We start from the raw sequence: 24,859 nt of genomic DNA, 5'->3' as shown, positions 1-24,859 counted from the left end.
TTTAGACACCCGTCTCAAAAAATTGTTCATCATCTTGTTAATTCCCTTTCTCTTCCAATAAAAAAGGATCAAGTGCATCATCTTTGTACTTCTTGTTCGGTTAATAAAGCGCATAAACAACCATTTCGTTCAACTAGTCTTCAAAGTCATGCACCTCTTGATCTTATTTACACAGATGTTTGGGGCCCCTCTAATATTGTTGGTCTTGACAGTTCACAATACTATTTGATTTCGGTTGACCATTTTACCAAATATATGTGGTTTTATCCTATGGCCACCAAATCTGGTGTGCGTAATATTTTCACAATTTAAACATCTTGTTGAAACAAGACTTCAAAACAAAATTAAAAGTTTTTACTTGGATAATGGTGATGAATTTGTGGCTCTTAAACAATATTTTTCAATTCATGGAATTAGTCACTACACCACAACCCCTCATACACCACAATAAAATGGGGTCTCCAAACGTCGTCACCGCCACTTAGTAGAAACAAGTCTCCCTCTCTTACATGATGCTTCCCTACCATTATCCTATTGGCCTCATGCATTCCAAACTACTGCTTATCTTATTAACAGTCAACCCACACCATTGTTAAACTACAAATCCACATACAAAGTCTTATTTCGACAGCCCCTAGATTATCTTAAATTAAAAAAAAAAATTTGGTTGTCTTTGCTTCCCACTCACCAGGCCCTATAATACACATAAACTCTAGCCCAAAGCCACTCTATCTGTTTGTCGGTTATTCTCAAACCCAAAATGCTTACAAATGCATAGACCTCACCACAAACAAGACATATCTTTTTCGGCATGTCCTATTTAATGAAACCCAAAACCCCATCAAGACCCATACGGCTGAGAAAGAGTGCCCTTCTTCTCCAACAATTACTCCACGCATCTCTGTGTTACCTCTGCCGCGACCGTCACCCGTCCTGTTAGATTGTGCCACTGTTTCCGCATCACCTCCAGGTAACTCCCTTGATTCCTCCTTTTGTGATTTCCCTAATTTACAATCAAATCCACGCTACACTGACCCACTCACACTGCACGATGGTGAGGTCTCATCACCAAGTGCCACCACGGTTTTGCCCACTCAGGTCACCTCACCACCTGCAGATTCACTCTCTGCACCCGTCAAAACACAAAGAACCCATTCCATGACTACCCAATCAATGAACCAAATTTACAAGCCCAAACAACTCCACTCAGTCACAAAAAATTCCATTCCACCCACCATTGAACCAAGTTGTATGAGTCAAGCACTCCATGAACCTCACTAGCGAAAGGCCATGTCCAATGAGCTCACTGGTCTGATGCAGCATGGCACGTGGAAATTGGTTCCACCCCCTAACCACTGTAAACCAGTGGGTTACAAATGGGTGTTTCGGGTTAAGAGAAAGGTTGATGGGTCTGTTGATCGTTTCAAAGCAAGGCTTGTTGCCAAAGGGTACAATCAACATCCTGGGTTGGATTACAAGGAAAGCTCCAGCCCTGTTGTGAAACTTGCTACTATTAGGACTGTTTTGACTATTGTTGTGATACAGGGGTGGATTTTGAGACAACTGGATGTCAACAATGCATTTTTGCATAGTTGACTGAAAATGTGTACATGGTTCAACCTCTGGGATTCAAAGATTTGTTCAAACATAACCATATTTGCAGGTTATGCAAGGTCATTTATGGACTAAAACAGGTTCCTAGGGAGTGGTATTCGGCTCTAAAGAAATATAATGAAGCTTGTGTTTAAGAATTCCAAAGCTGATTCCTCATTGTTTATATATAAGAGCAGCTCTATTATCTGTTATTTCTTAGTTTATGTGAATGATCTAGTCATCACAAGTAGTGATATTAACTTTGTTTGTTCAATCATTGAAAAACTTGGAGCTCGTTTCTCTCTAAATGACATGAGTCAGCTTCATTTCTTCTTGGGCATAGAGGTTATCTCTAGTAAATCTGGTTTATTCTTGTCCCAACATAAACATATTCGTGAACTCTTGTCCAAAACTAATATGATTCGTGCCAAGGATGTTTCTACACTGCTGTCTACAAGTACTGCCCTCAAATTGGTTGATGGTACCTCCTCTGTTAATAGCACAGAGTTTTGATGTGTCATAGGTGCTCTTCAATACCTCTCTCTCACACGTCCAGATATCTCAATCGGGTGAACAAACTCTCTTAGTTTATGCATAAACCAACCATCACTCATTGGACAGCAGCAAAGAGATTCCTTCGCTACTTAAAGCAGACCATTTTTCATGGCATCCACATCCACAAGAGCTCCAGTCTAAATCTCACAACATATTCCGATGCCGACTGGGCTGGCAATTTTGATGATCGTACATCTACTTCTGTATATATAAGTTTTCTTGGCTCCAATCCCATTTCTTGGAGTTCAAAAAAATAAAGAGTTGTCGCTCGATCATCCACTGAAGTCGAATATAGAGCTCTTGCAAATGCTATATCTAAAACAATATGGCTACTGACACTATTTACTAAACTCGATTTTCCACTTTCACCCCCACCAAAACCGCTCTGTGATAATCTGGGAGTAACACAACTCAGTTTCAATCCAGCTCAGTAGTCTCGGATGAAGCATATTCAGATTGACCTCCACTTTGTTCGTGACATGGTTCAACGAGGCACACTAAATGTTCATCATGTTAATACTCAAGATCAGCTTGTGGATCTTCTAACAAAACCACTGTCACGAGAACGTACGGAGCTTCTTCGAAACAAGATTGGCATTGTCGATGGCAGCTTCATGTTGTGGGGGCGTATAAAGGATGATCCCATAAATCAAGGCCAAGATCACACAGCAGCTAATTAGGCAAGAATCATGTCTGTAATAGTCACAAAATCACAGAAAAATAGTCTCTATAACAGCTAGAAAATTATAGCCACAATCTTAGTTTACTTAACAAGAATAGAACTTGTAAATCTTGTATTTATGCTATACGAGTCGATGTATCAAGGTGTGTTGAAAAGATTGTTGATTGTGAGTAATAAAATTTCTGTCAATATTCAAACTTCATCACAACCCATAAAAAGGGTTAAAAGGTCTCGGTAACAAGAACCTGGGAGTTTCCATAGTCTGCGCATTTGGATATAGAATAATATAATGCATGTTAAAATTGACTTCGGTATCATTTCAATCTGCGACTAAAAAAATGAGAAAAAAGGAGATGGAAAACTAGTACATTAATGCAAATTGCATTTCAAGAAACGTGTCAAATTGCCATTACATTAATGTCTTCCTAGTGTTAAATATGTCGACGCATCCTCATTTCCCTTTGCCATGGCACCTCGATGTAAACAAATGCAAAATATCTCTTGGGAAAGAGGGGCTGCAGACGAGTTTCATGTACATCACTACGCAGTACTAGCTCGATCTGGGTAAGAAATTCCTTTGTGACATACCTGAATGTTGTAGACTACGCAGTACATGCTTTCTCAGATCGATTGACAAAAAGAAAAAAAATGTTTCTTTCTTTTTCTTCCTATCACTATTGATGCAAAAAATATTTTGTTAAAATTGGAAATAGGAGGACGACTATGACAATGGCAACAAGGGCAATGGCGATGCATGTCCACTTCCGGGAGCTTTTCTGATACTCCCTGGCCTCCTGAAGATTATCGGTGCCTCGTCTCACAAACGAATTAGCATGCGCCACGTGACTTTCTATGTCGTTGAGCTGGTGACCCTGAGACTCCACCAGAGCAGCCATGTCCAAGAATACCTGATGGAGCTCCATCAAATTCTTCTCTATCTCCTTTACAGCATCATGTCTTTCTTGAATCTCTGATATGGTATCCAAGATCCGACCTCGCCCCTGTTCCTGAATTGCCTTTTGCAGAAAACTTTCGCTTTCCCCACTTGATATCATATTCTCAATAGTTTCTTCGGTTGCTTTCTCTCCTGTGATGGTGAAATACCTGCGTTCCACAGTTTCCTTATATTCAAGTGTCATTCTGTTTCTCAGTCCCTGAAAATCATCCATCATGCTCTTGAGCTTCTTCCCCAACCCGTTAACAACCGAGGTCCTGGTTCGATCTGCAGAAGAACCTGGACCGCATCCTGGAAGTTTTCTGTGAGCTACGTTGGAACGTTCTAAGCCTTCGAGTTTCCCCTTGATAACTTTGACGCGCTTGAGGACCTGCTCAACGTCTGAGTCCATCCGGGCTCGTAATTCTTTCATGGTTTTAGCATTGTGGACGATCTTGCACTCTTCATTTGCTTCTTGTAACTTTCTGTACTGCCTCTCAACTTGGCTCATGTCTTCCTTGACATTCTCGACATCTTCAAAGAACCTGTCGAGGTTGATACTCTCTTTGCCGGATTCCATGTCGTCCAGGTAAGCCTGCTGCTTCAGGTCTGTATATTTTTTGAACGAGCTCGAGAACAAGTCGTTCATCTTGGCTCAAGTTTACAAACCACTGTTCTCACTTCCGCAAATGGGGTTCTTTCGATCTAAAAGAATTAAAGAAGTGATCTATAATATTGTCCTTTTTTCTCGTATAACTGAAGTTTTTGAGGGTTTTGGAAGGTGGGAAAAAGCAAAAGCTGTCGCAAGAAATGAACGTACGTACGTACGTAAGGCGAAGTTTCCTTATTTTTGGCAGTGTTAATGGATGTATTAGTGGCTTAAGTTTATTTGAGATTAGAACCAGCCAATTTTATCAAAGGTTGTTCGTTCATTTATCAACAAGTGGCATTTTTTATTTCATTGGACACCAGTAATCTTGTTGACATGGTCGTCGGCTATCCTAGCAACCTCTCCTCTCTCTCTCTCTGCTTTTTTCTTCTCTTTTCTGCTGGTTTCTTGTTTATTTTCCGGGAAAACCGGCATTTGGTTGGGTTTGGCGCTGCTTCCAACCTCAAAAATCCCCGCTCTAATTGCAAAAACATCACAGGTTTTCCTTTCGTCTTCTGGATAGTACCATCACAAAGCTAAAACGAAAAAAAAAAAAAAAGCGTTAGATTTGGTGAAGAAAGAAGCTGAGCCTTTTTAAGATCTGTGAATTGTCTAGTAAGAAAGAATAAAACATAAGAGAAAATAGTAAAGCGGTAACAGCAGCTTGATCTGGCTACACCCTCAATGCACCCGAAACCAAGGGGGAGGGGTGGTAACGGCCAGCAGCAGCCACCGCGCGCCCACCGGTGGCTGGCTTCTCTTTTTTTTCAAACTGAATTGTCAAAACTAACTTATTTCTTACGAGTATTACAAGTATCAAGTCTATGGACGGGTCTTAATTGTGTTATTGAATATCTATATTTCAAAGCCTTTATGAACGACTGGATTTAATTCATAATTTATTTCAAAGCCTTTTATGAACGATGGTAGATAGTTGTATGTGTACTCGTACTAAGAAGACTCCATGTGTTTATCACATTCATGCCCATGAATGCTAAAATTCAATTTAGTTTCTATTTGAATATGAAGCTTTTAGCCTATCACTAAACTACATTCTATGTTCACAACCGCACAAGTACGAGATTTTTCACCAGATGTTATTATTTTATTAAAATATTTTATTATTTTTTAAAATAAAAAAAATTAACATTACTAAAGTCTTTTACATTTTCGTTAAGTTCCATTTAATAATAAGTTAATTTTCAACCCCAAGTGGTGAAGGCCTTGGTCTTGAGGTATCACTCCCTTCAAGGTCCAAAGTTCAACACTTCATAGGTGTAAACAATCCTTTGGGGTCACACCTCCCGGTAAAAAGTCAGTGATTTAACCAGTTTCGTGTAGAGAAACTTTCAAGGGTGCTGTGCATGGAACCGGAGTTTGCTCTGTAATGATAGGTATGAAGGGCCCCTGCCTTGGAGAGGTTCTCTGATATTAAAAAAAAAAAAAAAAAGGTTAATTATCATCTTAAAATAATAACAATTAAGCTAATTAGGTAGACTAATATATATAGACAAATTTTAAAGAGGGGGCAATTTTATAAAATAACTTATAAAAGTGACGTCATTTTATAAATATACCTTCATTTTAAAGTAATTGTACCATTTAACAATCATTACAATTTTTGTACATAATTAATTCATTTAATAGATGATTCAAGCCGGAGTCAACTTGGTCAAATCATTCTCAAGCAACTCTTTGAGTGGTCTTTTTATTTTTAACCCTACCTACGTGATGGGAACCAAGGTGGGCCTACTCTTAAAAGTTTTCAAATTGATTGTGGGTTCAAGAGATTTCATTCCTGCGGGTTCATATCACTACGTATGGACGACTGTTATGGATTGAGGAAGTGCTGGAGTGGAAGGATTACAGTCTGGAGTGGAAGGGGGCAAGGTGCGATGAGGAGGGAAGCTTCTATGTTGTGTTCATAAGTCAGAAATGGAAAGGTGGTTGATGACAATTAGTTGTGAGCGAGAAGCTGAGAACGACATCGTGTGATGTAAAATTAGCTTTCATTCTTTTAATAGAATGTTGTCGTTTAATATCTTTTCTTGTTTTGTTCAAACAATTACTATAAATAGAAGACTTGGGGGGGGGGGGGTCCCCAACAGATAATTCATGCAATTACATACTCGTCTCTTCTCTCTTCACTTCATTCTTCTTCCTTACCTTAATTCTGGAGAGTGACTTCTCGAACAAGTCAGTTTGGGTCCATTACAGTTGGTATCAGCCATGGTAGAAGGAACACGTTCGTATGCTCAAATAGTTGATTCAATGAATCATTTACGGCAGCAACAAGATCGACAACAAAAACAAATCGAGGATGCGATTGATTTATTGTTGAAGCAGCAAGAGGCTACCAGATCAGAAAGAGAAGCACAAGATAAGAAGTTTCAGGAGGTTTTACAACAAATCTCGAAGATTTTGTGCCATGATTATGAGGATTCTGGTAACACACATCGAGATAATCAAGAGCAACAAACGCTACACAGAAACGAAGATATGGAGGAAGGCATGGAAGGAATGCGCAATAGAGAACTTGTGTATAGAGGTTTTGTAAGAGGAATTAAGTTAGACTTTCCTTGCTTTCGTGGTGGTAATCCATCACCGTGGATTTATCGTGCGAATCAGTGCTTTCTGTATCATCAGGTCCCTCCTGGTCAACGTATTTTCATTACTTCATTCCACATGGATGATGAGGCTTTGGTTTGGTTCCAGGATGCCAGTGAGGCAGGAACATTCCACTCTTGGGAGGACTTCATCAAAGCTGTTCAGATTCGATTTGGATCCACTCCATACGATGATCCAATGGAGTCAATTACTCGACTCAAGCAAGTTAGTATAGTTAATGATTACAAAGCTGAATTTGAGATTCTTTCCAATCATATTAAAGGTTTGTCAGAGAAGAATAAGTTGAGTTATTTTTTGAGTGGCCTACGTGATGAGATTAGGCTACTTGTGAGGATGCTAAATCCTTCATCTTTGAATGATGCATTTGGCTTAGCAAAAATTCAAGAACAATATGTGATGAGTATAAGGAAGCCTTGGAGAAATTCACTTACTGATTTGAGTAAGTTTAGTCCAGAGTCGAGTATGTTGAAGTTTGGGCAGCCTCCTTCAATTTTAGGCACACCAAGGGTTCCATCTTTAGCCAAGCTTCCTTATCATAAGGTCTCTGAGTCTCAAATGGTGGAGAGGCGTAAAAAAGGCATTTGTTATTTCTGTGATGACAAATGACAGCCTGGTCATAAGTGTGCCAAGCCAAAATTATTTTTGTTAGAAGGTATGGAATTTGATTATTCCAGTTGTGAAATGGATGCTGATGCTAGTGGTGAAGTGGCTGTTGAGCCTGTGGAAGCTGAAGCTGAAATAGCTTCTATCTCATTTCAGTCTATGGTTGGAGCTGGGGGACCTAAGACAATGAGACTTATTGCTTCTATTGGCAAGAAAAAGTTGGTCATCTTAATTGACACTGGTAGTACACATAATTTTGTGTATACTGCAGTGGTTGCTCGATGTAAGTTGCCTATGCAGTTGGGCCAGACTATTCGTGTTAAGGTGGCTAATGGCCAACTTATTAATAGTACTAGCAAATGTGAGGTTGTTTCCTTGTTAATTCAGGGAATACCATTCATAGTGGATTTTTTTACTCTTCCTCTGGGAGGATGTGATGCAGTTCTTGGCATTCAATGGTTATCTACATTAAGTCTTATTCTCTGGGATTTTGTGAATATGAATATGCAGTTTCAGTGTGCTGGTCAGAAAGTTTCCTTGAAAGGATTGACACCACCTCAGTTTGATCTTATTGATGACGATGAGTCTTTTAAGACCTTTGGTTGTGGCAGCAAAGGATTTTTTTTGCAGTTAGTTGCTTGTGACTCCATTGAGTTTTCAACTTTGCAAGATGAACAAGTGCAGCAGCTTTTATAACACTATAAAGATGTTTTTGATGAACCCACTGGTTTGCCACCCAATAGATTCCATGATCACACAATTAACTTGAAGCCAGGCACTTCTCCTATTACTGTTAGGCCCTATAGATATCCATTTTTTTAGAAAACAGAAATTGAAAAAATTGTTAAGGAGCTCTTGGCTTCTAGTGTTATAAGGCCTAGTCAATCACCCTTCTCCTCTCCTGTTTTGCTAGTCAGGAAGTCTGAAAGCACTTGGAGAATATGCATTGATTATAGGGTCTTAAATGAAGTCATTATTAAAGACAAATACCCCATTCTTTTTGTGGATAAGCTCTTCAATGAACTTTCAGGTTCTACAATTTTTTCTAAATTGGATCTTGGTTATCATCAAATATGCTACTATGTTGCAAACATTACAGCATCATCAGCTTTATGCTAAACAATCGAAGTGTAGATTTGCATACCAAGAAATAGAATATTTGGGGCATTTTGATTTCAAAGGAGGGAGTGAGAGCAAATCCTAGGAAATTGGAGTCTATGGTTACTTGGCCAATACCTAAAAACTTGAAGTCATTGAGAGGTTTCTTAGGATTGACAGGTTACTATAGAAAATTTATTAGGGGCTATGGTCAGATTGCTGCCCCTTTGACATCTTTGTTAAAAAAAGATACTTTTGCTTGGACAGATTCTCCTACTAAGTCATTTGATGCCTTGAAAGTTGCTGTCACAAGCCCTCCTGTTCTTGCTCTACCAGATTTCACTAAAGTATTTGTCATTGAATGTGATGCTTGTGCAACTGATGTGGGAGCAATTTTGATGCAAGATCAAAGACCATTAGCTTTTTTGAGTCAGGCTTTGAAGGGCAAGAATTTAGCTCTTTCTACTTATGAAAAAGAGTTCCTAGCTTTAGTACTAGCTGTTAAGAAATGGAGGTCATATCTTTTGGAAAGTGCTTTTGTGGTCAGAACTGACCACCATAGCCTTAAATATTTACTTGAGAAGAAGATTGGCACTGTTGTACAACAGAGATGGCTTTCTAAACTCCTTGGCTATGAGTTTATAATTGAGTATAAGAAAGGTGTGAAGAACAAGGTGGCTGATGCCTTGTCTCGCAAAGATCAGGTTGATGTAGTTGGAGAACTGGCAACTTTATCATATCCTACACCAACATGGCCCTCAGAATTAAAAGTAGCTTATGATACAGATCAGGATATACAGAAACTAATCACTGCATTGCAACTTGATCCTACTTCTAATTCTTCATTTAAACTGAGGTATGGCATTTTGTTTAAGAAGGACAGAATTTATGTGCCTGATTCTCTGTCCTTGAAACAACAGATTTTAAATTACTTGCACTCTAGTCCTGCTGCTGGCCATTCTGGATTCCACAAATGTTTGCATAGAGCAAGATTAGAATTTTATGTTAAGCAGCTCATTCGAGAATGTGACACCTATCAAAGGAATAAGATTCAAAATGTCCTTCTAGCGGGATTTTTACAACCCTTACTTATTCCTTAGCAGATATGGACTGATCTCTCAATGGATTTTGTTGAAGGGTTGGCCATTTCCAGAGGGTATTCTGTCATTATGGTGGTAGTGGATAGATTATCAAAGTATGCCCACTTTATGCCTTTGAAACATCCATTTACAGCTACTCAAGTGGCCTCATTGTTCTTTAATAATGTTTTTAAGTTACATGGTTTACCTAAAACCATTGTTTCTGATCGTGGCTCAACATTTACTAGTTCATTTTGGAAAGAACTTTTCAGATTGCAGGTAGTTAATATTTCCTATTCTTCAGCTTATCACCCTCAAAGTGATGGCCAAACAGAAGTTGTCAACAAATGTCTTGAACATTTTTTAAAGTCTTTTTCTGGTGACAAACCAAAGCTATGGGTGGATTGGCTTTCATTAGCTGAATGGTGGTATAATTTCACATTTCACACTTCCACAAAGCTAACTCCATTTGAAGCTGTGTATGGGGTTCCTCCAATTAGACTTCAGGCTTATATTCCTGGGTTGACTTCCAATCAGACAATGGACCAGCTCTTGCAAACTCGAGAACAGATTCTTTTTACACTAAAATCCAATTTATCTCTGGCTCAAGATAGAATGAAGTTTTATTATGACAAGCATAGAATTGACAGGGAATTTTTTGTAGGGGACTGGGTTTAATCTTAAACTTCAACCCTATAGACAGCAGTCTATGGCAACCAGAAGAATCTTAAACTTTCACCTCGATATTTTGGGCCATTTCAAATCACTCATCGAATTGGCAAAATGGCATATCATTTAAGTTTACCCCCAAATTCACTCATACATCCAGTTTTTCCTGTTTCTGTTTTGAAGAAAAAAAATTGGTGATCAGTTTACACCTCTCTACGTTACTTCCAGTTGACTTGCAAGGAGAGTTAAGGCCTCAACCTGAGAAAATTTTAGAGAAAAGGAGTGTCAAGAAGAACAATAGAGCATTGGTGTAAGTCTTGATTCAATGGAAAGGTGCTGGATTGAAAGATTGCACATGGAACCTTACTGGCAGCTTCGGCAACAATTCCCTCACCTTGTGGGCAAGGTGCTTTAAAGGGGAAGGGTGTGTTATGGATTGATGAAGTGCTGGAGTGGAAGGATTGAAGTCCGGAGTGGAAGGGGGCAAGGTGCAATGAGGAGAGAAGCTTCTGTGCTGTGTTCACAAGTCAGAAATGGAAAGGTGGTTGATGACAGTTAGTTGTGTGCGGAAGTTGAGAACGGCATAATGTGATGTAAACTTAGTTTCATTCTTTTAATAGAACGTTATCGTTTAATATCTTCTCTTCTTATTAATTGTAAACACAATCGTTTTTACTTACGAGAACTACAATAAGTGTTGTTTAAACACTGCCGTTTTATTCAAACAATTACCATAAATAGAAGACTTGGGGGGAAAAAGTCCCCAACGGATAATTCATGCAATTACAGACTCGTCTCCTCTCTTCACTTCATTCTTCTTCCTTACCTTAATTCTGGAGAGTGACTTCTCGAACAAATCAGTTTGGGTCCATTACAACAACTAAAAAGTTACAACAAAATGCCATCAGAAGAAATATGCTTACTAAAAAAGGAATGACTGTTCTATTTGCAAGGGAAAAAAGAAACAAAAAAATAAAAGGGGGTCAGGTTTTGGACTATTACTAGCCTGTTACCTGGAGGTACTTTCAATCACTACCGAACCTGTGTATGAGAACCAATGCCAACAGCTAATAGTGGGTGGGGACTCCTCCATTGCCAATGACTCCCAAAATGCCACCAACTTCAACTTTTCCTATGCAGTTCAAAATTTCCACTTGGTAATAAAATACCAACACACATGAATTAAATTACCAAAAAGCATTTTTTTTTTTTTTATACCGAGCCGAAAAAACACAATATAATTACATCCTCGAAGTATGTAGATGAGGGTAGAGAAGTGAGCTTCTAAAAAAGAAACTATATTAGCTTCAACCCACAATAAACTACCCGCTTAAGTTGCATTAGAATTATCTCCCTACCTGATCATTTTTGGTGTCATAGTTATATTAGTGTAGAGAGGAGGAGATCGTAGCACATTATTGGTTTCTCAACCATATGGGCGCTCCGCTCCCTACCCCTCTTCTTATGTACAGACCTGAAGATGGGAAGATGCATGAAGTTGATATGGATGAATTTACAACAGAAACTTCCCCATCAACCAACAAGAGTTCCACATAGCCGCTGATCAACATCCACAAATGCGAAAATCTAACCAGTTGCTGGAGTGGATCCAGATGATTTTAAAGACAAAGTTGCAGGAAGGTCTTCTTCAGCGTCGGAATGATGGTTGCCAAGGGTGACGAGATTGTTGAGTTTTTCTCCCCTGGTCCATCTCCACTAGGCTGTGACTGATTGCCAGATGAGTTTCCACTGCCACCAGAGCTTGACAATTTCTGCTGATACCTGTCAGTTGCATCTTGCAGTGACTTCATCATGCTACCAGAATCAGAACCTGGTGAAAGCTCTTCCTCCCGCTCCGGCTGGATATTCAGGTCAATTTGACCTTTAAAAGGAGAAGAGGACTTCATTCTGTTAAGCTCATCATCAGAAACATCATTGACCTCTCTGATGTGCTTTGGACTATTATTTCCAGTATTACTACATGGCAGTGAATCATCAACCAGCAGTTTCTCAGGCGATGGTAGCTGCTGTTGCTGCTTTTTCCGTGTTGTCTCTGCTTCTTTCTCTGATTGTTTCTTCTCACGCCGCAACATTAGGGTGCGGAAACGGCGCTTCACTGTTAGGCAGACATTACAGGTGCAAGTCTGCTTGTGTTTTGGACCCTTTCCACTAGGTGGCTGAATGCACACAATGCATGAGCAACCAGGTCTGTGTCGGGGGTGTTTTGTCGTGGCTTGGGAGGATGCTGGAAGTGATTCACCCTCTCCCAATATTGCTAGGTTGGCAAGAGTGTCAAGCCCCTCCAAAGCTTCAACATTATCTAGGTCCTGTTTAGTAGCTTTCATTTTCTTGGTAGCAGCTGCCATATCATAATGCACATTTGATGATTGGGAATTAAAACCAGTCCACTAAAGGAACACGGCTACGCACACAGATAGTGAGAAGGGAAAAAGAATTGGACTCTAGAACCCAAATCTTGAACTCTGGTACCATGCACGACAATAAACCTAGTTGGTGTCATGCATGGTTTGATGAGCCGTCTATATTGGACAAAAAGATCCAGTATTTGTTTCAAGTAATTCATACCTAAATTACAGTGTGGTAGCAGATCTTCAAGCTGTTCTGCCGTCAATTCTTGGGCTGCCGAACACAAAGATCTGATCGCAGAGAGAACCACGGACATATCAAGGGAATGCTAGTGTCAACTCATATTTTCAAAATTTACTAAAAGTTTCACTTTTTTAGCTTTGTTGTGCATGTACTGGTTTCTTACACACGAGAAGATTGGCCAACATATAAGACAAGGAATAGTAGTCTCCTTGCATAGATAAAATGTAGCGACACTTTGTGCAACATCGTAATATTTAGGTATAGCAAAACCTCATTAATGATTTAATGAGAAAGATTTTGCTGAATGGCTGGAATTGACATCGTTGCCAAATTTATGTATTTGGAATATTTTCAAGCAGTTCCGACAGCACACTGAATCTGAAGTCCCCTAATATAGAACCAAAAAAAAAAAAAAGCCCACACAATATGATTTTATCCTGGAATGTGCCTCATGAACTAGCAATCCAATAGCAACCCAAATAAATCCCTTATTTGATCAGAGCCTCCAGGCTACAAGATGGTATAATATGCCAAGTGAAGTAGATGGGATGGAAACACAAGTGGCAAAGTCAAGAAACAGATAAGTTATCAGAGTTATGAGAAATATTAACCGTACCTTTCTGGGTCCCATGAGTTATCAGAACAGGTCCACCTTGAGGGAAGCAGAGCATTGGCAGGCAATTTGCGCCACTTGAAACAGTCTTCACATTGAACCCACTGAATCTTTTCACTGACACAGATGAAACACAGCATTGGAATTTTCCAGGCTCAAAGAGTGAACATAATTAGTCCATGTCTATGATGATACAGAGAGCTTACAACTGAAGAGCTAAAAGGAAAAACAGCAATCACTTTGAACTAATATTCTGTTTAACTGTTTTCTAGAACAGCAGTTAGAAACCAGTTTGACTGCGCAAAAAAAAATGAAATGAGACAATGCCTAAAAATAATAATATGTACGTTTCCTATCAGAAGTCTAACAGACATTTTCACCCAGGAAAAACAAGTTGAAACAAGGCAGGCACAAAAATTAGGGAAAGAAAAAAAGAACATACAAGGTATGCTTGAACTCAATAAAATAACCACAGTATAGGGGCATTAAAGGATTAAAATGAGACATAGGAACAAAAGATATAAGTGATTTACCCCACATTACTGGTAGCAAAAATAGACGGCTTCCCAAGTATTGGTGCATCCTGTAATAATAGATGTCACAACTCAAAACATAGAGGCACATAACTTGGAAAACTTTCCGTTATTAATCAAAACAGAGGGAAATGCCAAGGAAAAGTAGCACTTAAAAAAGACAACGAACATGCTACAGAAGCCATTAGAATCAAGTTCTATCTTTCCCTCTTCAATATTGGGAGTGTTACCGGGTGTTTTGGCCCACTCTGTTTTTCATAGAAAAATTTAAAAATGAATACCAGATCAAGATATCTGTTCTTCATACAAATGAGAAATGATGGGGATCGTTGGTGGCAATGCTAAATTGTTTGAGGAGAAGTCTGTATGAGGGGGTATGACTAACATCAAACTGTTTCAAGATTCTTCATTTTTTTTTGGATAGGTAAAAATAAAAATTCTTTGACTGTTCTTTTCTTTGTTCTTTCTTTTCTTCTCAATTCCTTCTTTTTCCCCCCAACAAAGAGTCATGTCTGCAGCAAAATTAGTTAATTTAGCAATTTTACATCACTAATAGGGAATAGTAATTATATAACAAAGCAACTACATTACTAACTAGACATTGAAGGTGAGAATCCTTGTGAATCACGGAACAAAATAAAATCAATAAATAAGTCCAAATCAATCATGTTCTTTACTTGTCAGATCTTCTAACAAGTGGCCAACTGCCAAACAACTTTCTTTTTTTTTTTTGATTGGCACTGGGTGTCCTGAACAAAGTCCCGACTAGGCCAACCACCCAATTATCAGGCCCAGCAGAGCATGTCACAAATCATGCTATTCAAGTTGGAAAAAAGAAAAGGATATGGTTATGAACACCATAGTTTAAAATAAATAAATAAAAACTTCAAAATTGCAGTCAGAAGCACAAGCGATCATCGACGACCATAAAAAAATATTATTGGGCTAAAGAAAATGTACAAGCAATCATAGGCACTCCTATTTCTTTCTCCATAGCAACAAACATTGACTAAGGTACCTCGTACTCCTCAAACTCAAAGCCTTCAATCACCACTATACTGGGGGCATGGTTAGGAGAAGGCCGGAGTAATCCTTGAGCTTCTTCCCATGTTAGCTTCAGCTCTATCAGGTCCTCATTTTCAATCCTTAGGCGCTTGCTCTTTGGACGCAAGGTGCTGTTCTTCCTCTTCCTAGAGATTGACGATTTACCTCCTATTACTTCTTTAGCTATGTATCCCGACTTATCAACTTTATACCATGAACTAGGATCCGCCAATTCAGCCTGTTTGATTGAAGAAAAGAAAGGTGATTCCGAACTACATCTTCCAAGATGAATATTAAAGCAACTTCACCAGTCTTGGTTTTTGTAACACTTACATCTCCATGCGTGGAAACTCCATTCACTGTCTTACCTGTTTCATTGTCCTGTTGACAAAAATACATATACAATTGATGATGAGAATTGTAAACTAAACCCGTTAATCTTCTGCAAAAAAGATATTTACAGACTACAAAATATTACCATACCAAACTTATGTGACAAAGAAAACAGATAACATAATTGAATTTCTGAATTTGGTCATTGGATTAACAAGTATGCAACTAGATAATCATCCAACAGAAGATCAAGAGCAATAATGCAGTTCTAAAGCACAAAGTAGTCACTTCTAACTGAACAGCTGAAGAACATTTTAACCACCATGTCATATGCCTGATTGTCTTTACATTCTTACACAAAGATGTAACTAAGAACATGGTGGTGCTAGGCTATTGTATAAGGCAAAACCTGATCAGATGATTGAGCAGTTGAAGCCTTTCTGAATCCCATAACCAATTTTCCTTCTGGCTCTAACCGACTAAATGTTACTGAGAAAAGAAAATTAGTTATCAGTCCAAAAGCAAGAAAATAAAGAAATCATACACTCCATATTGATTAGTGTAACCATGCCAACTAGGGAGATGAACTTAAACACAAAAGCATGAATCGAGTACATAGAAGGCCAACATCTCCTTCCGAAAAAAAAAACATCATGAATTAAAAAGCAGCCTTTGGCCATGAATTAAAAAGTAGCCTTTAGCACATAAGTGCTAGACCAAATTGCAAAACTATGCTTGAAATGTAGACTGCAGTAAATCAAAGCCAGCAAAAAACCGAGTCCAAAATAACTACAAGGAAGAAAATTGGCCACAGGTAACATTTAATCCTGAGCTAAAGCATGCTAAGGTGCTATTCAGCCCATATAAATTTATCAACCAATCATCCAAAAGCTAGAAATTATCCATTGATGTTTGGTTAATTACCTATATCGCCTGCTTGCAATTGCATGGCCTGTATGCAAGGAGTAACCCCCTCCAAAACATACATTCTGCTATTGTTGTTGGGCCAGAAACGGAACTGAAATATCCACTCCTTGCCCTTTGCATCCTGGACTTTAAGAGGTAATCCCTCAGGCTGAGAAATTGGTGGAAAGTAGGCCTGTCTCAAGGTGAGTAAATATGGTTATAAAAGGATCATCTGCATAAAAAAGTTTACATATATAACAAATACGCCCACTTAGAATAATTTATTCTGTAAATGTGAATTGCCAACAAGCAATCAGCTTTTTTTATAAGTGCCTACAAGCAATCAGTTTTTTAATAAGTGCCAACAAGCAATCCATGATGTGCACACCTAGCCACATACATCTCATGATTAAGAAATAAATTTTGTTAAGGTCAAAACTGCCCTCATACCAAACATGATGTAAATCTTTTGAAACAATAAGTTACACTAAGTAACATGGTACTAGGAATGACAGCCACCTAAAAAAGCCCCTGCTAATTCAACAATATGAAATAGAACTTCTATGCTATAATATATAACAGCAAGTCAAGTATCAAATAACTAAGTTCTCTACTGCCCTTATTACAGTTAGTAACTGCCCATGTCCCTACCAATACAATGTTCTGTATACTTCGCTAAGCAAACAAGAATAAAGAAAAAAGAAGAATACTACCCTAGCATATTATCCTAAAATAGAGTACCATCATAACAGCAAAGAGTATGGTCAAGCAAAGGCAAGGTCAGACTGGAAGCTTTTGCATCCAACTGTTACTCGTTTGATTACACAGACGAGATGAGATGAGATGAAAGTTGAAAATTGAAAGTTGAATAAAATATTGTTAGAATATAATTTTTTAATAATATTTTTGTTTTGGGATTTTGAAAAAATTGAATTGTCTTTTGTATTTTATTTGGGAGTTTGGGAAAGTTGTAATAATCAGATGAGATGGTTCGTGAAAAGGCCATAGAAATTGAAACAAGATCATCGATCGATGCCTATTCTTTATAACATTTTATTTCACACAAAGAATAAACAATTTATTTAGTTTCTATAGATTGACCATAACAAACACATCAACAGCAACAATAGTAAACAGAGAAAAAGAGTATTTCTGTCTAATATAAAGTGCTTTAAGAATAGACATGCTGAAAAAAGTCATGGCTTCAGCAGGGGAACCATCAGACTCACCTCTGCACATTTTTTTGGAAGAACTAAACGCCCAATACGCCCAGCATCACTGGCACTTAACATTTTTTCAAATAAAGGAGTGATTACAGAATTCGAGCTTACATGGTTAAGGCTTACATGATACTCAAATGGTAGTAAAAAGTATAGGCAGGTATTGCATCTTAAACCATAGACTGATGACACAGACACAAAGACTTGTTTTGCATAAAGGACTTTATTATTTTACAAAAATGCCCTCAATTGAAAATAGAGTTGTAATAGAGTTGTAAAAAGGGTTGTATCTTTATCACTTTCTTAAACCATACAAAAACAAAGCCAAGCCCCTATTCAGAAATCACAATAGATTCATTATTTGAATCTGTAGTCCAAAAGTTTTAAGATTTTCGTTTCATTTTCAGAACTTTAAATAAAAAGAAAATGTTATTTAGTCAAAAGGATACTCTCCAGATATTTGCTGTAGCTCTTGATCAGTAAACCTGGGCCAGTACCGAGAAAGTAAGTGATTCCTTCCTCGTGCATCTACTCTAGGCCTTCCATTTCGAACCTGAGCTTCACCAGACAAGTCAACTCCACTATGTAAATTACCATGAAATTGCTTTGGCAGAGGCGTAGAAGTTGTTCGCAAATGTGTTCCACTAACCCCGATTTGACCATTTGTTTCATTTGAAGATGCATGAGGTATGGTCAAACTGAATTTTGGGGTAGATGGATCCTCCTTTAAAGAGGGGGGCTGTTGAGACAAACATGAACTATGGTTTTCCTCACACTTGATTCCTGAAAACAAAATGTTCACATTATTTCTACTGGACAATTCTTACCAGTATGCAAGCAGGAACTTCGCAAATCATCAGAAAATTTCCTGGTTCTTTTTGCTTATTTCTTCTACTTTTTTTTAAAACATACCAATAAATTGAGCACCTGCATTCCCATTTTCAAGTATTTCCCGGGCACCAAGCTTCAGGCTTCCATTCATCAATCTTTCAGAAAAATCATCAGTTTTCTTTTTTTCCAGGGGAGAGCTGGGCAATCTTTCGCTGCCATTAAGTTTGTTGGTGCCACTTGATATGTCAACTTCATAGGGCACCCTTGACTGTAATTCCTGTGGAGGTATAGAAGAATTGAACAAACTCGGTGCTTGCCGCCATGGTACAGGACCTGATCCAGCCAAATGACTCCAACTTTTGACAGATAGGTCTTTAAGTCTCTCAGGTAAAAGGGAGTTAAAGCACAAAGATGTTGGCCATGCTGGATTTGATGTCTGAAATATATTATGGAGTGCATAGTTATAACAAAATCAAAAGTTACATCAAATGCATCTGGCACATATTGAATATCACTTCAAATGTAAGTATTGTGGCTTGTTACCAATTGTAGGGTTGCCCTATCGAATACAGATGTAGTAGTAGGGCTTCATTTGCTAATTCTTATCAGACAGAATTAAGGAAAACTAATTTCAATTCTCTTAACAAATCAAATTTTGTACACAAGTTGTTCATATTTTTTTCAGTTTGCCAACCTTGACACAAATTTTGCACAAGAACCTTAAATTACTGTCATTATCTCCTAGATAAGACATTTCTTCTCCTATTCTGCAAGCAATAAAAGGACGGACGTTTCTTTAATGAATGTAACAGTTTTAAATTCATTACTCAAAAATAAAATTTAGTGCACGAAGATCAATCATGCATACAAGCATCACATTGAGGAAGTCCCATGCTTACTTCTATAGGCCGTCCACTAGTCTGACTAGGGGTAATTTTTTTTCTGAACTTGACAGTCGTACAACATCAGTCAATGGTCTGAATAACAAAAATTAGTGAAATACTCTCAATCAAAGGCCATTAATGATGCATTGTCAAAATTACCAAGGGAAATAATTGGTGAGTATAAAAAAAAAGGGCACCATAAACAGTGAACGAAAAAAGAAAAACAATTGTAAAAGCACATAATATATAGATTAGAAAAGAGAAATAAATCCGTACCCAAAGGACATTTTTTCTTGTACACTTCATGCATTCAATACCTCCAGGATCCAACAATGTAAATACATGACTCGAAACAATACATCCACAATGAACTTGCTGCAAAATAAGATTACTTATTAGAACTTACACAAGAAATCTAAAAATGGGATTTTAAGAACTCAAAATACAAATTTGACACCTACCACTCCACTAAATAATATTAATAACCAGAGAAAACTGCCAGCTCACCTTCCCACAAGTCTCACAACACCTCCAACCATTGGCAGTCACGTGGAAAGTCTCACAGAATCTTCCTTCCTCATAAATAGAACTAGTGTCACATAGAACTAGAGTTAGGATAAAGATATCACAAAATATTATATTAAGAGATCGTTCTTATATTACTAGATAAGGAACATAACAATATATTAGTTAGGCTAAGGGCTTCTTTCAAATCAAATTCTTCATGATTCTCCATTCAGAAAACTACCAACAACCATCCAAAATGGCTACCTTCCTTAATAGATCAATTATTCATCTTCACAGTCAATAATTTATAAGTAGTTGAAGATTTATCAAAAATAGGCACACAAAGTTAATGGTAAACATAAAATTACAAAATGATTTGCATATCTTATTCTGTCAGAACCAAGAGTTTTGCTTGTAAATAGATGCATCCAATGTAGTAGCTAACTATAAAATCTCAATAAATTCCAGAACTTGTGCTGTGCAAGAAAAATAACCTACTATAAATGCAAGAATTTACGATGTAATATCATGGTATGAAGAATTAATAAAAAGTAGTCAAATGCTCCGTTATAGAAAAAGGAAAATAAGTGGGCAGGAGAGACATGATGTAATCTCTCTCTCTCTCTCTCTCTCTCTCTCTCTCTCTCTCCCTCCGAGATAAATTATTCTACATATACTAGCCACTTCCTACATCAATTTTCGCACTACAGACAGTATCAGCTTTGTTCCCCCTTCCCCTCCTCTCGAGATAAAGAGGAGGAAGAAGAAGAAGACAGGAGACAATTCTTAAAGAAACAATCACACTATGCTTGCAGGGACCAAATTATTGTTATCCCTAAATACTGGAGGAAAAAAATATAATATGATAAGCAAAGTCTTCGATTTCAAAACAAAAAATGTCCCAGAAGAGGCATGATTAGAGATTGGATTGGTTTCATCCATTCACAATATACATTCCAAGAGAAATGGACTCAGTTAAAAACATTTTGAGGATTGAGATGGGGAATTTCCTGAACTTCAAAAATTTTATATTGACCTTCCAGATACAACTCAGAATGCAGAATCCTCCAAAGGAACGAAACCAGGGCGATAATCACATGCCAAATTCAAAAGCAGAAGGACAATGGTTAAGGCAATGAATGGTCATCTGGGAATTGGAGCGGGTCATCTGAGAATTGGACCGATAAAAGGTGCACTGATTTACTATCCGCTAGATTCTGCTCATCAAGTACTGAATTAATATGAAAATATTTCAAACAGTACACCAAACTACTTATAAAAAAGAAACCAGTGCACCAAACACAAACAAGGTTCTACTTTTGGAGAGAGCTTCAGAATTAACAAAAACCCTTGAGAAAGAGAAATTTTAGAAGCACTTGGATTAATTAAAAACCACTTGGAATTATGCAGGAGCAAAGCACGCAGGCAACTATTGATTGCAATACAATAAAAGGGAAATATGCAGTAAGAGCTTCATTTTTTAATTCTGTTCACCGACTACATTTCCAGAGAGAAAATCTCAAGGGAATTATACAATTACACTCACATACGGATGATCTTCCCGGACTAAATTATACACATTGACTAGTTACCATATAGATATCGCATCAAAAAGTTCACAGAAGTAGAAGTCCCTTTAAAAGTTCCAGAAAATAACGACAGTAACTATTTTCCCGTTAAGACAAGCCAGTCTACGTAAGGAGTATTTTGCCCAAAAATAACTTTTCCCGTTCTTCACGTAACCTTGCGAGTGCACTGTCGTAAATACAAAAGTCGATTATTCAGATTTCTCAATCAAACTTCACACCAGCAAACACAAAAAACCCAAACCTAATTTCCCGAATTTCCTTCCAACAAGCCGAATCTCCAGCTCGAAAGTAGTGCACAAAACCACAACCACATCCACCCAACTGCAACAGAAATTAAAAAAGGATCCCCAAAACCACTATACAAGAACGCCATCACCACGCAACAGACTCGAAGCTCAAACTAATCCACCACACTCCAAAACCTCAAAATTACGGCCAGCTAAACCTTAATATCCAAAACGAGGTGAAAAAGGAGCAAAGGCAACTGTACCAGTCAACAAACAGTAAACAGAGAAAAAAGAGTTCGCTTACGCGCATCGATCACAGAGCTCGGCGTACTCGCCGGTTCGGAGCCTCCAGCCCTTTCTCGGCCGCTCCGATTTCAACTCCTTGCAGTCCAAATTGTAGCACACCTTTGAGGACGACGAAGCAGACGACATCGAAAATTAGGGACAAAGTACATAAACCCTAGAAACTCAAAGCCCCATAGAACAATTTAGCTAAAAAGTGCAAAAACTCGTAATGGCAATCCCGGCCTGATCTGTAATCATGTGGGTGAGTGAGAGAGAGAGACAGAGAGAGAGAGAGCGGTATTTCTGACGTGAGACAGAGTAAATGCGCTGCTCTTCGTTCTATTATGTATGTATCGATTCTTTAATATCACGTTGAGACGTATGTTTTCTTATTATTAAAAAAAAATTAAAAAGTTTGTCTCTATCGGGCCCCGTCGTCTCTTCTCATATTTTTTTTTTATTTTATAATATAGTATTAGATTATTAAAAATTATTTATTATATTTTATTTATAAACTTATAATCTAATAACACAATATTAAATGATGAAAAATAGATAATAGATAAATTTATTCTTTTAAAAAGATTAAAAAAAACACAGAATTAGGTTTTTTGTTATTAATTTCTTTGAGAGAATGATTCACTTACGATTGATTTATAATTGTTTTATAATTTATTTTGAATTAATTAATAAAATTGTATCATTTATTGAAAAATAATTTCAATTTTATAAAACAATCAAAGTTATAAAATAGTTGTAGAATATTCAAAATTTTATTAATTTTTTTCTTACTTTTTTTTAAATATAACATCCTCTTTCTTGAAAGTTGGAAATGCATGTACATGAATTAGCGAAGAGTTCACGTGAAATCTATCAATAAGTTTCGTTAAATGATAACTATTCTTTAAAATTTAATGAGTTGTTGGCTCATGAATTGTTAATTCCTTCTTTTGTAGATAAAAAAAAAATTAAAGATAAAAGTCTTAAAATTTAATTCCCCAAAACCATGCATCCCTTTGTAATAAAAATTAAAACGACGTTAGTAGTAGCTTTTCTAAATGCTTTTGCATAACATACATATACAAAAAAACAAAAATGTTTAAACTGTATGATAAGTGCAATGTTTCTTATGATATATACTATATCATTGAGAAATGTTATATGTAGCTTTAGTATGCGTACATCTCTTTAAAAAAATAAATAAATTTAAGACTTACATGAAAAAATTTACTTTTAACTAATGAGTAGTGAGTCATACTTTTTTTTCAAACAGGGTATACAAGATTTATATATTTTAAGATTATATTTAGTACTACTTTATCACAATATGCTCAAAAGTATATTCATCAATTATTTAATGAATTATTTTTTAAAATAATATAATTAATATATATTTAATAAAAAATCATGAACTTAATAAAATAAAAGTGAATACATAGTAAGTTTTATATAAAATAATGAGATTTTCACCATGCCAACATGATATGACCACCAAATTAATTATGAGAATTATATCATGGGTGACAATATGTAATATGATTCGTGAATCTACCACGAGCACGACATGAAATTAATGGTTTTGGATTTGATATAAATAGGTTCAAGTCGAAATGGATTGACCCTTTAAGATACGATTAATAAATAGTTCAACCCGCAATATACTTAAAAATCCTAACTTATCTCTCGTCTCTCGTTCTCTTATACCGCTCTCACTCCTCAATATGCTTATATTTTTATTGTTGGGATTCTAATTTTAAACATATGCTAATATTTGTTATTGTTATGCTTGTAATATTGATATTATTATATGTTAAAATCTTAACAATATTGATATTTTTTATTAATAGGTAGTCTTCGGTCCCATTTGGTTTCATAGAGGATCTCATCTCATCTCAATATCCAAAACACCAATAAAACACAAATACTTTTCAATTTTAAATTTTTAACTTTTTCATCTAATCATACTTAATCATTACAACTGTCCCAAACTTTCAAGCAAATCACACAAAATAATTCAATTTTTTCAAATCTAAAAACAAAAATTATATTTTAATAATATTTTAACTTTATAATATTTTTATTCAAAATTTTCTCTATTCTTTTCCAAAATCTTATAAAACATCTTAACTAAACAATTTTATTACTATTCACAAATTATCTCACTATTATCCACAGATCTCTCGTCTCATTTGTGTAACAAAGCGATGCCTTATTGTTTTTTTTAGATGATGTGGCTACTAATAAATACGAATTTTAACTTTTATGTGAAATTATATTAATTGAGTTAAATGGATTATGTGGGTTAATTTAACTCATTTACATAAAATGGGTTGAAATTAGTCATGTTAACTCATTTATAATTAATTATTAAATGGATCAAAATGAGTCATTATGTTTTCCTTTATTTAAATGTGTGATTTGAATGTCTGGCTTATTTAGCTTAACAAATTATATTCGAGTTAACCTATATAATCGAATATCGATAACTTGGACATGATATAAACACGGATATGAATTCTTACCCTTAAATAATGATACACATGATTTTCTATACAATCATGTTTTAAGTTGAGGATATATCTTTAAAACAATATTATTTTTATAAACTATTTTATAAAATTTTGATTGCGAAAAAAATTGTAAAAATGGCTCTATCTGTATATTTTTATTAATTAATTATTGTATATTTTCATACAATCATGCTAAACGGTCTTTCAGCTCTTACTAGTTCACTTTTTTGTTTTTTTTGTTAACATCTTTTTAAATATTAAAAAAGTCCATTTGAAA

General features: G+C 36.6%; 3 protein-coding genes across 3 annotated transcripts; 1 reads left to right on the top strand and 2 right to left on the bottom strand.

Annotated features, from left to right (window-relative positions):
• Positions 1-1,290: 1,290 nt before the first annotated feature.
• Positions 1,291-1,596, top strand: LOC121267177 (uncharacterized mitochondrial protein AtMg00820-like). The gene has a single exon (XM_041171039.1). It carries the CDS (start codon positions 1,291-1,293, stop codon positions 1,594-1,596), a length of 306 nt encoding a protein of 101 aa, XP_041026973.1.
• Positions 1,597-3,184: 1,588 nt separating this feature from the next.
• LOC121267389 (syntaxin-124-like) lies at positions 3,185-5,424 on the bottom strand. Its single transcript, XM_041171256.1, has one exon. It carries the CDS (start codon positions 4,411-4,413, stop codon positions 3,505-3,507), a length of 909 nt encoding a protein of 302 aa, XP_041027190.1. The 5' UTR covers positions 4,414-5,424; the 3' UTR covers positions 3,185-3,504.
• Positions 5,425-11,672: 6,248 nt separating this feature from the next.
• LOC121267387 (B3 domain-containing protein Os07g0563300-like) lies at positions 11,673-22,393 on the bottom strand. The gene is given in 15 exon segments (XM_041171254.1): positions 11,673-12,199; positions 12,202-12,849; positions 13,077-13,147; positions 13,717-13,830; positions 14,247-14,296; positions 15,265-15,528; positions 15,624-15,671; positions 16,033-16,112; positions 16,548-16,722; positions 17,759-17,855; positions 18,199-18,532; positions 18,662-19,016; positions 19,741-19,839; positions 19,972-20,053; positions 22,092-22,393. Coding segments are annotated over 15 exon segments (2,667 nt in total). The 5' UTR covers positions 22,220-22,393; the 3' UTR covers positions 11,673-12,077.
• Between the last annotated feature and the right edge of the window lie 2,466 nt (positions 22,394-24,859).

Source organism: Juglans microcarpa x Juglans regia, chromosome 5S (assembly GCF_004785595.1).
Source record: "Juglans microcarpa x Juglans regia isolate MS1-56 chromosome 5S, Jm3101_v1.0, whole genome shotgun sequence".
NCBI classification, from domain to species: domain Eukaryota; kingdom Viridiplantae; phylum Streptophyta; class Magnoliopsida; order Fagales; family Juglandaceae; genus Juglans; species Juglans microcarpa x Juglans regia.
This window is presented reverse-complemented; position numbering and strand designations above follow the sequence as displayed.